Raw genomic sequence first — 17,437 nt, 5'->3', positions numbered from 1 at the left:
AGACTTTAAAAAAAGGGAAAGAAGAACTATTGCATTTACCCTGTGCAAATTGGGCACAGGGCAAATGCAACAGTTCTTCTTTCCTTTTTTTTTTTTTTTTTTTTTTTTTTTTAATACAAGTACCTACAGGAAGAACACACAAGGATTAAAATATAAAAAACAATTCTTCTTCCTGGACAATTCAATGCTAAAGTCATTAGATAGTAAACATGTAGTTTTATAGTAGAGAAGTCTAGTAGACACCACCTTAAGTGATCAAAGTGAATATCTCCATCAATAATGTGACAAAACAAAATAGTGTGCAATATGACATAAGGACGCAATGAGAGAGGCACAGCATCACTTCTGTGATATTCCTGTCAAAGATGCGTGACCTGGGCCAGGTGCAGTGGCTCACATCTGTAATACTAGCATGGAGGCTGAAGTGGGAGGATCACTTGAGCCCAGAAGTTCAAGACCAGCCTGGCAATATGGTGAGATCCCATCTCTACCAAAAAAAAAAAAATTTTTTTTTAATTAACTGGGTGTGGTGGCATGTGTCTGTAGTCCCAGCTTCTCAGCAGGCTGAGGTGGGAGGATCACTTGAGCGTGGGAGCTCGTGGCTGCCATAAACTGTGATCGCACCACTGCACTCCAGCCTGGGTGACACAGTGAGACATCCTATCTCAAAAAAAAGAAAAAAAGATGGGTGGCCTGTATTTATTATGAGAATGCTCAGATAAACCCACACCATGGACAATTCTACAATGGTAAATATAATCTTCAAAGATGGCAGAGAATCTGAGGAACTGTTCAGGAGGAAAGGCAAATAAAGAGACTTGAAACTACATACAAAACCTGGTTTGGAACTGGATCCTTTTGTTATAAAAAGAACATTATCATGATAACTGGCAAAACCTGAATGTGGTCTGAGGATTAGGATGACAGTAATGCTCGATGTTAATTTCCTGATTTTCATGGTTACATTGTAGTGATGTCAAAGAATGTACTTCGTAGGAAATACATTCTATTCAAATGTCATGAAGCATCTAATGTCAAAGGGTCAGGAAAAAAAGTTTGTTATTACTTCAAAAATTTAAAATATAAGGAACAATTAATCATCTTTGAGAGTTTTTGGAGGAGTTCTTATTATCTAAAAAAGTGAAAATACTGGAAGAATGTAAGGCATTGGAACCAGAAAGCCTACGGGTTTTTTTTGTTTTTGTTTTTGTTTTGAGATGGAGTCTCACTCTGTCTTCCAGGCTGGAGTACAGCGGCACAATCTTGGTTCACTGCAATCTCTGCCTTCCAGGTTCAAGCTATTCTCCAGCCTCAGCCTCCCAAGTAGCTGGGACAACAAGAGTGCACCACCACGTCCAGCTAATTTTTGTATTTTTAGTAGAGACGAGGTTTTACTACGTTGGTCAGGCTGGTCTCGAACTCCTGACCTCTGGTGATCCACCTGCCTCGGCCTCCCAAAGTGCTGGGATTACAGGTGTGAGCCACTACGCCCAGCCAAGAAAGCCTAGGTTTTAATCCCAGCTTCATCCTTGTTAACTGTATGATCTGTGAGAAGCTACTATATGCCTCCTTCAACCTCATTCTCATAGTTGTAACATAAAAGAATGTGTGTGAATGTGCTCTGAAGCTATAAAGCGTTATACAGTTCTTAATTATCAGTATTATTTAAATGTTTGTAGTTTCAACCCTTGAGATTCTGCCTTTCATAAAAGTTGAACGGGCTATTTCATTTACTTTATATATACACACATATACTCTCTCTCTCTCTCTCTCTCTCTCTCTCTCTATATATATATATATATATATATATATATATATAATTTGAGTCAGGTCTTGCTCTGTCACCCAGGCTGGAGTGCAGTAGCACGATCGTGGCTCACTGCAGCTTTGACCTCCCAAGCTCAAGTGATCTCCCACTTCAGCTACCCAAGTAGGTGCATTGCCACCATGCCCAGCTAATTTTTGTACTTTTTGTAGAGACAAGGTTTCAGCGCGTTGCCCAGGATGGTCTCAAACTGCTGGACTCAAGCAATCTGCCTGCCTCAGCCTCCCAAAGTGCTGGGATTATAGGCCTGAGTCATCCTGCCCAGCCAATGTTAATAATATTTAAATATTGCTACAATAGCTGTTGGGCTTTTCAGCTATTCAAAAGAAATGCAAACACTTTTAGAAAGCAATTAACTAGGTAACAAATAATATTACATGCATGATTTATTTGTTCCATAAGGCAAAATTTTGTTATGTTTTATGTCATTAGTTTAATATCCCAATACTTATGAGCTACTTTGGAATTATCTACTTGTTATCAAGTATACTTTGTAAATATTGTTTTTATCCATGTCTATTTCCAACTACACTATACACTATGATGAATCCTCAAGGGTGTAGGCTATCTCCTATGCTTATGTTCTACCTAATACATAAATGTGAACCTCAAATACTGCATATCACTATTGACCATACTTTATATAATAAGTATTAAGTTATGGATTCTGAATGGGTCATCTGCTATACTACCAAGAAGATTAGATAAAGAAATGAAGGTTTAATTTTCCTTATCAGCAATTCTGGACAGGTGAAGATATATCCTTATATATATCCTTATATATAATAGAAATATTATTATATATAATAGAAATATTCGACATCCTAATCAATTTTCATTTTATTAATTTCTTAATGCTATTAGCAAACTTCGATTTTCAAACTTTAAGATAGGCACACAAAAAAATTAAAAAATGTTTAAAAAGATAAGCACAGCATTAAGATCCACTGAAGGTGAAAAGCTCTTACTCCACTGAAATCATCAGTATTTTCTAATGTAGTTTACATCATTTGTCTTAGATTTTCAAAACTAACTTTCTATTCTATGTATGAAGAAAATAGGCCAGGCACGTCATGCCTGTAATCCCAGCACTTTGAGACATCGAAGAGGGAGAACTGCTTGAGCCCAGGACAACATAATTTGTCTCTATAACAAATTAAAAAATTAACCAGGCATAATGCCTCATCGTGTCTGCAGTCCCAGCTACTCAGGAGGCTGAAGTGGGAATACTACTTGAGCCCAGGAGGTCAAGGCTGTAGTGGGCCATGTTTGTGCCACTGCACTACAACTTGGATGACAAAGCAAGACTCTGTCTCAAAAGAGAAAAAAAAAAAACAATATAAAGGTGGAACCCCACATTTTTTTCATGGTATTTCAGTAATGGTAAAATTAACCACCTTAACATCCTTTTGAATGTTGTTATTCTAAGATGGTTCTATAAAAATTTGGAAGATATAAAATACATATTTTATAAATCTCTCATTCATCTTCTAACAAATTTTGCTTTAATGATCATCTGCCTTTAAAATGGTAAAACCACTTTCTGCTAGTTAAAATAAATATTATTCTTTTATAAGTAAGGCAAAGTAATTGGAGTCCCTTTTTCAGATTAAATTACCTCCTTTAATGAAGTTATCCACTTACATTTTGCCAATTGCTGATGCAAATTATTCAGTGTGTTCATCAGATTTTTACATGGCTTCTTTGGAAGTATCTTCCAGGCTACATTTTTCTTATCACCAATTCTAAGATTAAATAACAACAGGAATATATTTGTTACATGGTCTTTGGGAGGGGGAAGGTATATATCTGTTATATATAAAAATAGGAAAAGATTAAACACATTGAATGAAAAATGAAAAACATACAAAATATTTGCATTAACGAGAGAAAAATCCTATGGGGTAAACTGGCATGTTGAATATTTAAAAATTAATTTGTATGAGGGTAGAACCTTGTATTAAATATAGCTCACAAATTTATATTTATACTGAGTAAATTCCAGTTGCTTTGGAATCTTGCTAATCACCATAAAGCTTAATGTGGTGATCTTTACTCTTAATCTCCACTTAAGTGTGCTTAGACACCTAAATATTAGAAAAATCCTACAAGTTTTTTTCTTATATACTGTAAGAAAAAGCACTACAAAAACTTTCAGTAAACTCATGATCCACAGAGCTTATCAAAATACTCTGGTATATTTAAATACTTAGTTTCTTAGTTTCCTAAGAGCATAAGGAAGGATCATTTTTGTTTCTTTCAAAAAAGAAATAACCTATAATATTAAATTACTTGAATAAAGTACATTGTGAAATACTTATATAACTATAAAAGAGGATATCTGTTAAAAAATGATAAAGCAGTTTCCCCCTTATCTGTAGTGGATACATTCCAAGACCCCCAGTGAATGCTTGAAATCACAGACAGTTCTGAACCCCATTTTTACTACGTTTTTTCCCAAGCATATATACCTATGATAAAGTTCAATTTATAAATTAGGAATAGTAAGAGATCAATAACAATAATTTATAATAAAATAGAATTATAACAATATATATAAACGTTATGTGAACGTGGGCTCTCTCTCTCAAAATAACTTACTGTATTGTACTTACGTACTTTCAGACTGCAGTTGGCCACAGATAACTGAAACCATGGAAAGCCAAACTACGGGTAAGGGAGGAACTATTGTATCTTTGTTTCTGGGACAGGCTCCCATAATCTCCTTTATTATAGCTATTACAACACAGTTGGTCTCTAAACCATACACGGGGTAGGAGTAGAAAAGAGCATGGTGATAAAGCATTGCGAAGCATTTGGACTTAAAGATAGCTTTAATGACTCCACTTAAAACAAAAAAGAAAAGACAACGTCTCATTCTGTCACCAAGGGTGGAGTGCAGTGGCATGATCACGGCTCACTGCAGTCCCAGGCTCAAGTGGTCCTCCTGCCTCAGCCTCCCAAGCAGCTGAGACTACAGGTGCGCACCCCTATAGCCTGCTAATTTTTATTTTGTAGAGATGAGGTCTTGCTTTGTTGCCCAGGCTGGTCTTGAACTCCACACCTTAAGAAATCCTCCTGGCCTCTGCCTCTCAAAGTGTTAGGATTACAGGCAAGAGGCACTGTGCCCAGATGACTCTACTTTTTATTGAATCAGTTTTTTTATTTCAAAAGCAATGAATATTCATTTTAGAAAACTTGAACAATGTATAGAAAAAGAAAAGAAAAGTAAAACACTCATATTCTAACCACCACAGAACAACATAACACAGGTGTGTAGTGGAACTTGCTGAACTTTTTATATTCCCTAAACTTCCTACAGAACAAAAAAGGGCAAATATCACTTTGAAAAGTAAACAACAAAAAAAGAGTGGGATAAGAAAGATTAAGCTAAACGAAAATGACTGTCTTAGAATTTTTCCCCTCTATCTTTCTACAAATGAGAATAAAAATAAAGATAAGGCAGAGTCAAACTGCAGATGTCCTGCTGTGAAGGTGTGATTACATTTACAATGTGACCAACAGGATCCTCTGTTATAGTAAGAACGCAATGTAGAAACACTTCTCAAATTATTTTCTTGATGAAACTCAGTAACACAGTTTTCCCACTGTGTCTTACCATTCACTGCATAGTGCCTGTCTTGCTAGACTTAATTACGAGTGTCTTAAAAGAAAGGAGAATACGTGGTTTGCCATTTTATTCCCAGTGCCTAGCAAAAAAGGGCACTCAGGATATGTTTGTGGCGTAAATGAATGAACAACATCTTGGTATCATCTGATCACATCTAATTACTGTTATTGCCATAATTTCCGCCTCTTGTTCTTGATATCTTCGCTCTAAAACTTGGCTGGGTAAGGGCATTCTTTTTTTTTTTTTGAGATGGAGTCTTGCTCTGTTGCCCAAGCTGGAGTGCAGTGGCGCGATCTCGGCCTACTACAAGTTCTACCTCCGGGGTTCATGCCATTCTCCTGCCTCAGCCTCCCGAGTAGCTGGGACTACAGGCACCCGCCACCGCCCCCCACTAATGTTTTGTATTTTTAGTAGAGATGGGGTTTCACTGGTTAGCCAGGGTGGTCTCGATCTCCTGACCTCATGATCCGCCTGCTTCGGCCTCCCAAAGTGCTGGGATTACAAGCATGAGCCACTGTGCCCAGCCGTAAGGGAAATTTTTGAAGTACTTGAGTTTGGTCTATGATCATCTTCTTATAAGAAAGATCATCTTATGAGTAAATGTATACTCACGATGACTTCCACTTACAAGATTACTATATTATTTTACGACACACACATATTACATAGTTACCCAATAATTAGTGGCAGAAAGCATTAGTTTTGGAGTCAAACAGTAATGGCTTTAAAACCCAGTTCTGACAGTATAAGCTATGTGCCCTTTGGTAAGCCGCTTAAAAATCTAAGCTTTGGTTTCCCCATTTGTCAGAAGAGTTAACAAGAACTACCTCTGCTGGGCACAGTGGCTCACGCCTGTAATCCCAGCATTTTGGGAGGCTGAGGCGGGCGGATCATGAGGTCAGGAGATCGAGACCACCCTGGCTAACACGGTGAAACCCCATCTCTACTAAAAAATACAAAAAATTAGCTGGGCATGGTGGTGGGCGCCTGTGGTCCCAGCTACTTGAGAGGCTAAGGCAGGAGAATGGCATAAACCTGGGAGGCGGAGCTTGCAGTGAGCCAAGATTGCGCCACTGCACTCCAGCCTGGGTGACAGAGCGAGACTCTGCTTCCAAAAAAAAAAAGAACTACCTCACAAAGTATGGAGAATCACATGAGATAACTTAGGCTACATATGTAGCTTTACACTTAGTACATATATATTAATTTCTTTCCCTTTCTTCAGAAATTTCTTAATATTTAAAACATAGTCTGTATTATATATACTTAAGACAGACAGGGAAGGGAAAAAGAAACCAAAAATTCCACACTTGGGATTTGTTTTTCTTTCAAATTTCAGGCTGGGGCTTCAGAAATTCTAATTGAAGGAAAGTAGAAACTGTGGTTAAGCTAGTCAGTCCTCCACCCATTTGGAGGGTGATAATGTCAAGAATTCATGAGCACAAACAACTCATGTTTCTCTGATTCTTTAACTCATTAGTGATCAAAGCAGAAAGAAAAGAGTTCAGACCTCAGCAACCTGAAAGAAAAGAAAAGAAAGAAAGAAAGAAAGAAAAGAAAAGAAAAGAAAGAAAAAGAAAAGAAGCAGTAAGTGAGGAGAGACAAAAAATTAATTTTAAATTACACTTATGTCAGGGTCTCTTTCCTGGTGGTCTCCTCAGCCTCCCAAAGTGTGGAGATTACAGGTATGAGTCATCACACTCAGATAAGAAAATTCTTTTAACAAATTAAGAGACATTATAAGGGGGGAAATACAACTTATTACCATAATAAAAACAGTATACACTCTTACCACTGTTAATTTCAATTAAAAAATATTATATCATGTAACATTAAACTGGCAAGGAAAAGTTATATTACTTTAATATTTGAAAGTATTAAACAGTTCTGGTAAAGAATGAAATGTTGATGGTAAAGAACCATTGAATCTATTGATGCCATATGTAAAAGGGCTTTTATGCATAAAATATATTTCATATTTTCTTGGTTAGGCTTTCAATGAATAAAAACTGTTTGACAGTATGCATGCTTTATAAGAGAATATTCATTTTCTGCTAAACTTTTCTAATGGTTTAGGCACTTGAGGTTTCGACATATGACAAGACTGATAACTAATCTAAGGTTTCATAATTAAATCAAAAAGCTTTAGGCTGTCTCAACCCTTCGGGAGGCTGAGGCAGGCAGATCACCTGAGGCCAGGAGTTTGAGACCAGCCTGGCCAACACAGTGAAAACCCATCTCTACTAAGAATACAAAAATTAGCCAGGTGGCGTGCACCTGTAGTCCCAGCTACTTGAGAGGCTGAGGCAGAAGAATCACTTGAACCTGGGAGGAAGAGGTTGCAGTGAGCTGAAATCACGCCACTGCACTTGAGCCTGGGTGACAGAATGAGACATCATCTCAAAAAAATAAAAAATAAAATTTTTCGAAAAAGCTGAGAGCCAGGTCCTAAGCTCTATGTGAGCTGGAGTCTGTGGCGAATCATCACTGCAAGACTACTCCTGCCTCAGCCTCGACTGCTGGGACCTGGCGCTCCACAGCAGCCCAGCCAGACTGCTTTAGTAGAGAAAGAGGTTTTCACCGTGGTCTCGATCTCCTGACCTTGTGATCCGCCCGCCTCGGCCTCCCAAAGTGCTGGGATTACAGGCGTGAGCCACCGCGCCCGGCCCAAAAAAAGCTTTAAGATAAAAAGCTCTTACTTAAAAATGGAGAAAAACTGGGTGTGGTGGCTCATGCCTGTAATCCCAATGCTTTGAGAGGCCAAGGGAGGAGGATAACCTGAGGTCAGGAGTTCCAAACCAGCTGGGACAACACTGCAAGACCCCTTCTCTACAAAAAAATTTAAAAAAAAAAATTAGCCAGGTATGGCCGGGCACGGTAGCTCACACCTATAATCCCAGCACGTTGGCAGGCTGAGGCAGATGGATCACAAGGTCAGGAGATCAAGACCATCCTTGCTAACATGGTGAAACCCTGTCTCTACTAAAAATACAAAAAAATTAGCCGGGCATGGTGGTGGATGCCTGTAGTCCCAGCTACTTGGGAGGCTGAGGCAGGAGAATGGTGTGAACCCAGGAGGCAGAGCTTGCAGTGAGCCGAGATTGCACCACTGCACTCAAGCCTGGGTGACAAAGCAAGACTCTGTCTCAAAAAAAAAAAAAAAAAAGTGGCCAGGCCTGGTGGTACACACCTGTAGTCCTAGCTACTTGGAAGGCTGAGGCAAGAGGACTGCTTGATCCCAGAAATTTGGCAGTGAGCTATGATCATGCTACTGCACTCCAGCCTGATTGACAGAGTGAGACCCCATTTCTTTAAAAAAAAGGAGAAAAACTTACTTCACATTTACATATTTAAGTGTAAAAGCTGTACCAGCTTTGGGGCTTTATTAGACTAAATCATAGTTATTATAAGCATGTCCTGTGGGTTCAATGTGGACAGTGCATCAATTTCCTCTTCCCTGAATAGATTAAGTATGGAAAATAAGGGACACAAAACAATGCAGAATTATAAAAAGGCTTTAAAAATAGTTCCAATAGCTATAACTTACATATAATTTCAATGCAAAGAGATGAAAACATAAAATCCTTGCATCCCTAGGGTGTAAAGATAATGAAATTATGTATAATTTTACAGTTATTTAAAAATGTTACAGCATTTATTTTACTATGATTTTTTTTTTTTTTTTTTTTTTTTTTTTTGAGACGGAGTCTCCCTCTGTCGCCCAGGCCAGAGTGCAGTGGTGCAATCTCAGCTCACTGCAACCTCCGCCTCCTGGGTTCAAGCGATTCTCCTGCCTCAGTCTCCCGAGTAGCTGGGAATACAGGCACCTGCCACCACGTCCAGCTAATTTTTGTATTTTTAGTAGAGACATGGTTTCACCATGTTGGCCAGGCTGGTCTCGAACTCCTGACCTCAAGTGATCCGCCTGCCTTGGCTTCCCAAAGTGCTGGGATTACAGGCATCAGCCACCATGCCCAGCCTATATTTAAGTATTCTAATCGTATTATAAAAGACTAGAAATAGGATTGAAATATTAAAGAATGGTGTTTTAATTCAATTTGTGATTTCACCTATACTCATATCATTAAAGGGAAATAAACTTTTTCTATTTCTAACCTCAATTTCCCTTTGGCTAAATTTCTTTTTCTTTTTCTTTCTTTTTTTTTATTTTTTTGTGAGACGGAGTTTCACTGTTGTTGCCCAGGCTGGAGTGCAGTGGTGTGATCTCAGCTCACCACAACCTCTGCCTCCCGGGTTCAAGCAATTCTCCTGCCTCAGCCTCCCAAGTAGCTGGGATTACAGGCATGCGCCATCACGCTCAGCTAATTTTGTATTTTTAGTAGAGATGGGGTTTCTCTTTGTTGGTCAGGCTGGTCTTGAACTCCTGACCTCAGGTGATCTGATCACCTCGGCCTCCCAAAGTGCTAGGAGTACAGGCGTGAGCCACTGCGCCCAGCTCCCTTTGGCTAAATTTCTAAGCAAGCCTAACATTAAAATGTTTCTTAAATATTGAAAGCCTGAGGATAAAATGTATAGTCTTTCCAATAAAACCTTCTTTAATACTCTAAATCTACTCCACTGATGCATAATAAGGTCTGATTCAAAGATGGTGATTACCCCACATAACAAGGAATACAATATATCTTAAAAGAATCCTCGTTAACAATCATAAAATATACAGTTACATACATATGTTACAAAGTTGTAAAATATAGATGTAGAATCACTAAAATGTACTTACTGAGAAATAGTGTTGGTATCTACATCAACACAACTGACATCTGGTGGAGGATCATAGAGATCAAAGTATCTTGAATCAATCCCTACTATGAATGGACATGGTGCACTCAAGACATCTGCTAAAGCCAGTGGGCAGAGAGGAACATACGGGCATGGCCAGTGGAAAGGGAAAATCATCTTGGATAAACAAAAGATAGGAGAGCATTTACCTTTTTGACACTTAAGCATAATTTATCAGCACACACAAAAAACTGTCTTTTAAGTATTACCTAAAGTCTAATGCCTGATAATGAATTAAATAATTGTAACTACAGTTAATGGTCAGGAAATCAAAACTACTTTCAAAAAAACACAAATTCATTACTCTCTGAATTTTAGTTAAGCATTAAAATGGCTTTAAGTTATATAAATAAACTAAATTTAAACTAAATTGACTGCCAATAAGAAACTGTGATACTCACAGACACTAATGCTTCTGTCACACTAGTAAGCACGGATGGCCGTAGGGAATGGATAAGAATTTTATGTTCTGTTACTGCAAACACCAGTAGTGTCACAGCATTTTCAGGGCCTAAATTCTGGAGTAGTGTTGAAAACTTGCCACCACTGTCAATCCAAACAAAAATATATAATTATAAAATAATGATTCAAACACTTCATTATCTAAAACAATGGGCAAAAGTAGTTGATTAGAGTAGGATTTGTATTATATATGTTGATTAGGGTACAATTTGTATTATATATTCACCATTAAACATGATTGCTGCTATGATGCAGGGAAAACACTGCATCACAAACACACTATGAAAACAATGCAGTTCTGGGAGATTCCAAAATCATTCTTTTGTACTGTATTCAATATGGAAAACGAAAAGTCATCTGCTTCATTTCATGTAAAAAGATTTGTCATGTACATAATGTCCAAATAAAGAATGCAATTTATAAAAGGGATGCTTTGATTGAAAGCAAATCCTTAAATGGAAGTTTTTTGGACATGGTCTATCTTCCACTGTAATTATCAGAAAAACCATATGACTTACAGGCCCACTTCCCTTAAGGTAAATACACATTAAAACTTAATTTTATGAATAATCTTTACTACTGTAATGATAATAGTAATAGGAAATCAAGAGGTACAAAATAATGAGATACACATACAAAACAAGTTAATAATGAAAACAATAAACTTAGGCCTTCTATATAGTAACAAAATACTGAACTGACAAAGTAAATAGTTCAGTAAGCCAGCAAGTATTTTGTTTATATAATGCTAAACAACTAGTTTCACTGGAATAATCTTTTAAATAAAGCAAAACTAGTAACAAAAGCCTCTTGGTGAAATGAAAACATATGTCCACAAAAAAATTGGGGTAAGTTCATAGTAGCCAAAATGTGGAACTATCCCAAATGTCTATCAACTGACAAACAGATAAATAAAACATATATCCATACAATGAAATATTATTCAGCAATAAAAAGTACTGATGCATGAGGCAACATAGACAGACCTTGAAAACATTAAGTCAAAGAAGCCAGACTACATATTGTATGATTCCATTTATATGAAATGTCCAGTATAGACAGATCTACAGCAACGGAATGTAGATTAGTGGTTGACTAGGGCTGGAGAGGGGTATGTGTATGTTAGAGATGGGAGGAATTAAGGAAGTTAACTGCTGAAGGGTAAAGAGTTTCTTTCTAGGGTGATGAAAATGTTCTAAAATTTATTACAGTGATAGCTGCAGAACTCTGTGAATATAACTATTGAATCATACACTTTAATTGGGTGAATTATATGATATGTGAATTATAACTCAATAAAGCTGTTACCTAAAAAAGTCCTTTATGTAATTTAGAGTAACATACATAGTCTCAGTCATTGTTTCTAGTTTATTTTCAGCTCAAACAAAGGTTAAAACATTTGTCACTCTGCGCTGAGAGCTAGTGATGAAATAATCTGCAATTCTTACAAAATTAATGTCAAAGATGGCAGCTGCTCTCCCTTAGGTATCTGCTGTACAACTTAATCAAACTGTAACCATTTCTCTGATGAAAAAATTACACAGCTAATCAACTTTCAAGAAGGGATACTGTAGAGAAAACATACTTAATAATTTCTCTGAACTTTTAAGGTAAGAAAATACATTGTCCTATTCTACAATTTAGTAATTAGAACCACTTTTTTTTGTTTTGGAAATTAATTGCATTTTAAAAAGAAAAAATTAATTGCATTTGAATGTTCTTCAGAGGTTAAAGTTTAAATTAATTGTTCTCATCATCTACATATATAAATACACCACACACACACACTTACACAATAGTAGGTACTTGATGATAATAGATACACAAAATACAAAACACTATTATAAAAATTTCCTTTTTTTCGTTAATAACTGCAACCCAAACATTAAGTAAAAGAAATTTAGAGTAGTAGTAGTTCAGTGAGAAGTATTCCCATCAACATTTGAAATTTTAGCTAGGAAAAAGAAAATATTTGAATGTTATGCTAGATTGAGAGAAAAATAAATAGAAATGAGGTTTTACTTGCCTTAGTGGAAGAGGTGAAGACACAGGCTGACTGAGAATTAGATTATCATGTGGTGATAACTGGAAGAAGATTTAAAATAAAGAATTTGAAACATAAAGATGAACTTTAAAACATCACTTTCTGTTAAAAATATTAGAATAATGATTATGCCCATGAAGTTTCACTATATCTATTTACCAGTATCAGAACAATTTATATCACTCACTAAGATCTTAAAAAACAGCTCCTGACCCCTTCCAACTACTAACTCTTCTTACTGTGAATCCTCTTTTCTTCTGTCCTCAGTGGTTTCCCTGATGCCATTTTAACAAATTCACACTGAAAGACTAAATTATTCATTTAATACCAAAATACCAGGGTCAAAAAACCTATGGCCTACATGGCAAATCCATAGATTGCCTGTTTTTGTAAATAAAGTTTTACTGAAATATAGGCATGCTCATTCTTTACATATTACCTAGCTGCTCTTGTGCTGTAACAGCAGAGCTGAATAGCTGTGACAGAGATCAGATGATCAGTAAAGACCAAAATATTTACTGTATGACCAATAACCAAAAAAGTTTGTTAACTTCCACCATAAAACAATCTTTTGTGTGTTATTTAAACTGAATGTGCTACGTATTTTCTTACACTAAATACCAGGAAACAAGACAGAAATGACATGTGGATATTCAGACTGAATATAAAGTTCAAAATAATATTTTTTAGATATTTTATCTGTATCAATAATGTAATTACTCTTATCTATGTTTTGAAATTTATGCAAACATAACTTTTCCTTATATCTATTCTAATACATTTAACTTATTATATGATTGCCAAAGGCACAAACTTTCAAATACCTACAACAAATTTAGGGGAAAAAAGTTCCTTTCTGTGTATTCAAAATGTCTACTTCAACCCACTTCTTTAATTCTTGAACGCTTTCTCTAAGAAAAGCAGGAGATGTCTGGGAGGAGTCAATAAAACATTAAGGGCCCAAACTACAACGGGGAATAGTATCTGGTTCTCTCTAAATCTCATTAGGTTTTTTTCCTCATTCAAAATTGTTATTCTTATGTTACATTTTGACAGAGCCAATAACAACTCATAGGTCCCCCAATCAAAAACATAAAAACCTCACCTGAACTAAAATCCGTGGTCTCTGAGGAGATGGAAAAGGAACTTTATGCATAAAATGAGAAATATGCCTTGAAAACAAACAAAAATGTAAGTGATTCCAAAGTGAATGCCATATGATATAAAGGTCAACATGTCTCCACAAGTCCAAGTTGAGTCAAAACCCTGTGTACCTATTATTTTGAAATCCCCAATACTATGAAAACAAGTGAACAATCAAAAATCATTCATTCCATTAAAGTTGCTTCTGCTTAAACCCAGTGACTTTTCACATTAATAGGTATTCACTTCAACATTTGTTATCACTGTCTTAAAAGTCTGTTTAACTTTTACCTAGATAATATGTGACATATCAGTGATGTGGAAATTACCCAAAAAGTAAATTCTTACATTTACAATATGCTTTTTAGTGAATTGCTCATATTTTATGTACAACAAACACTTAAGGTGCTCCAGAAAAAAATGAAACCGTTTAATAGCTTCTAAAAAATGAACAGTATTCTTTCTATTAACAATACGTTAAAAATTATATTAATGATTTTGTAGGGTTTTTTCCCCCAGAATAAGACAGATAAAAAGCTAGATCTATGGATTTTGTTTTTAACACTATGGAACAGAAAAAAAGCGACCACAGTGAAAAATCTTTCCTGGGGGAGAATAAGCTATTTTATTTCTGAATTATTTTTTAAATTTTTGTTCCAGTCTGAATGTTTGTATTTTTTTTAAAACATTATTTCAAAATCATCTTGGTTTCAGAACAAAGAAAATTTCAACTAGATAGACAATACTAGAAATTTATTAATTTACAAATATGTTTTGCCTGTTTACTATATAAAAACACACCAACAGACATGATAGGATATGTATAAAAGGCATAAAGCCACCAATGTCTACCATTAAAGTACTCATAATCTAAACAAACATTAAGCGGGGAATGAATACCACAGCATATACATCTGCTTGAATTATGAAGTAGTTAGAACAGCAGAAAACAAAGTGTGATCCACAAACCCCTAAAGATATTCAAGATCCATTCAGGGAAGATCTGCAAGGTCACAACTATTTTTATAATAACAATATGATGTTGGCCAAGTGTGGTAATCCCAGCACTTTGAGGGGCTGAGGCGGGTGAACTGATTGAGCCTAAGAGTTTAAGACCAGCCTAGGCAACGTGGTGAAACACTGTCTCTACAAAAAAATACAAAAATGAGCCAGGCATGGTGGCATGCGCCTGTAGTCCCAGCTACTTGGAGGGGCTGAGGTGGGAGGATGGCTTGAGCCCAGGAAGTCCGGGCTGCAGTGAGCCATGATCATGCCACTGCTCTCCAGCCTGGGCAACAGAGTGAGACGCTGATTCATAAACAAAAACAGGCAAGGCGCGATGGCTCACACCTGTAATCTCAGCACTTTGGGAGGTCAAGGTGGGCAGATCACTTGAGGTCAGGAGTTTGAGACCAGCCTGGCCAACATGGTAAAACCCTGTCTCTAACAAAAATACAAAAATTAGCCAGATGTGGTGGTGCATGTCTGTAATTCCAGCTACTCAGGAGACTGAGGCATGAGAATCACTTGAGCCCAACAGGCAGAGGTTGCAGTGAGCTGAGATCACATCACTGTACTCCAGCCTAGGTGACAGAACAAGACTCTGTGTCAAAAAACAAAAAGAAAAAGAAAAAAACAAGCAAACAAAAAATTATATGATGTCATTTGCTTTTTGCACAATGTTGACATTTGCACTGACAGTGCAAGAGCATTGTGGGTAAAACTGCTGGTGACTTACTATGAATCAAGGCAGTGGCACCAAAATGTACTAGTAGTTGCTATATTCTTTACTACTATACACTTGCAGTAAGAGTGTCAACATTAGCAGTAAATATTACTAATTGTATTAAGTTTTGGCTGTAGTGTACATTTTTAAAATTCTGTATGATGAAAGGGAAACTACACATAAAGAACTTCTGTTGTATACAGAAGTACAATGGTTGTCTTGATTTTGGAAATGCACTTGTACAACTAAGTTGTGAGTGAACTTGCTGGTTTTCTCCCACAGAGTGCAATTTTTGTTTGAAAGATGACTGACAGGCCAGGTGCGGTGGCTCACACCTGTAATCCCAGCACTCTGGGAGGCCAAGGCAGGTGTTTCACCTGAGGTCAGAAGTTCGAGACCAGCCTGAGCAACATGGCAAAACCCCATCTCTACCAAAAATACAAAATTAGACAGGTGTGGTGGCACACGCCTGTAATCCCAGCTACTGGCAGTATTTGCCAATAATTAAATACAAACTTTCAAGTGGAAATTAGAATTCTGCACCATGAGCTTCCTAATGCTCAAAAACTTTTCTAAGATAGGTGGTGATATTAACAAATGTGATTTTTTAATATTAATAATAACATGTGTCTACATTTGGAAGATGTGCTTAACTTGGCAAATCAGCATTTTCCAAATGACCAATGCACAATGCTACAAAATAATGCATAACTGGAAGTTCCCCCAAAGAGTCAAACAGACCGACAGATTTTTTTTTTTTCTTTTTTTTTGGAGACAGAGTTTCGCTCTGTCGCCCAGGCTGGAGTGCAGTGGCATGATCTTGGCTCACTGCAACCTCTGCCTCCCGGGTTTAAGCAATTCTCCTTGCCTCAGCCTCCAGAGTAGATGGGACTACAGGCACCAGCAACCACGGTTGGTTTTTGTATTTCTTTTTTTTTAGTAGAGACAGGGTTTCACCATGTTGGCCAGGCTGGTCTTGAACTCCTGACCTCCTGCCTCAGCCTTCCAGAGTGTTGGGATTACAGGTGTGAGCCACCACACCTGGCCAGACCAATAGATTTTAATGTAACTGACAAAGTTCACTACTACAGTTTTAGATTGCAAATAACTTGTAAGAAACCAACATTTGTCAAGCTTGGTGCAGCGTCAAAAAAAAAGAATATGCAAAACTTTCTGAAAATATTATTCAAAATCCCTCCCTTTTCTATCTACATATCTGTGGGAGGCCAGGCTTTCTTTGTATATTTCAACCAAAACAACTACTGCAACAGATTGAATGCAGAACCATATATGGAAGCCCGGCTATGTTCAATTAAGCTAGACATTAGAGATTTGCAAAAATGTAAAACAATGCCCTTCTGCTCACTAAAGTTTTTTTAGTTTTGGAAAAGTTATTTTTCAAAAAAGACATTTATATTAACATGTAATGGGTTTGTTATCTTTAAAATAAATAGACCTGGCGATTCCATTACTGGGCATATTGCCAAAGAAAAAAAATGCATTCATCTAATTTTTCCTTTACATTCATTATATGTAAATACGGTAAGGAATTTTTTTTTTTTTTTTTTTTTTTTGAGACAGGGTCTCCCTCTGTCACCCAGGCTGGAGTGCAGTGGCATGATCATGGCTTACTGCAATCTCCGTTTCCCAGGTTCAAGTGATTCTCATGCCTTGGCCTCCCAAGCAGCTGGGACTACAGGCATGGGCCATGTCCAACTAATTTCTGTAGTTTTGTAGAGACAGGGTTTTGCCATGTTGCTCAGGCTGGTCTTAAACTACTGGACTCAAGCAATCTGCCTGCCTTGG

At 36.9% G+C, this 17,437-nt stretch overlaps 1 protein-coding gene across 10 annotated transcripts in view; it reads right to left on the bottom strand.

Annotated features, from left to right (window-relative positions):
• Positions 1 to 17,437, bottom strand: part of DENND4A (DENN domain containing 4A) — a 131,840-nt gene that overhangs the window by 60,023 nt on the left and 54,380 nt on the right. For all 10 annotated transcript variants that reach the window (XM_009210426.3, XM_009210433.3, XM_009210430.3 and 7 more), the window contains 5 exons: positions 13,868 to 13,934; positions 12,745 to 12,803; positions 10,658 to 10,802; positions 10,198 to 10,373; positions 3,470 to 3,570 (listed from right to left, as the gene is read on the bottom strand). In XM_009210426.3, coding sequence (XP_009208690.2) covers positions 3,470 to 3,570; positions 10,198 to 10,373; positions 10,658 to 10,802; positions 12,745 to 12,803; positions 13,868 to 13,934 — 548 coding nt within the window. The remainder of the gene's footprint in view (positions 1 to 3,469; positions 3,571 to 10,197; positions 10,374 to 10,657; positions 10,803 to 12,744; positions 12,804 to 13,867; positions 13,935 to 17,437) is intronic.

The sequence above is a fragment of the Papio anubis genome, chromosome 7 (genome assembly GCF_008728515.1).
Source record: "Papio anubis isolate 15944 chromosome 7, Panubis1.0, whole genome shotgun sequence".
NCBI classification, from domain to species: Eukaryota; Metazoa; Chordata; class Mammalia; order Primates; family Cercopithecidae; genus Papio; species Papio anubis.
This window is presented reverse-complemented; position numbering and strand designations above follow the sequence as displayed.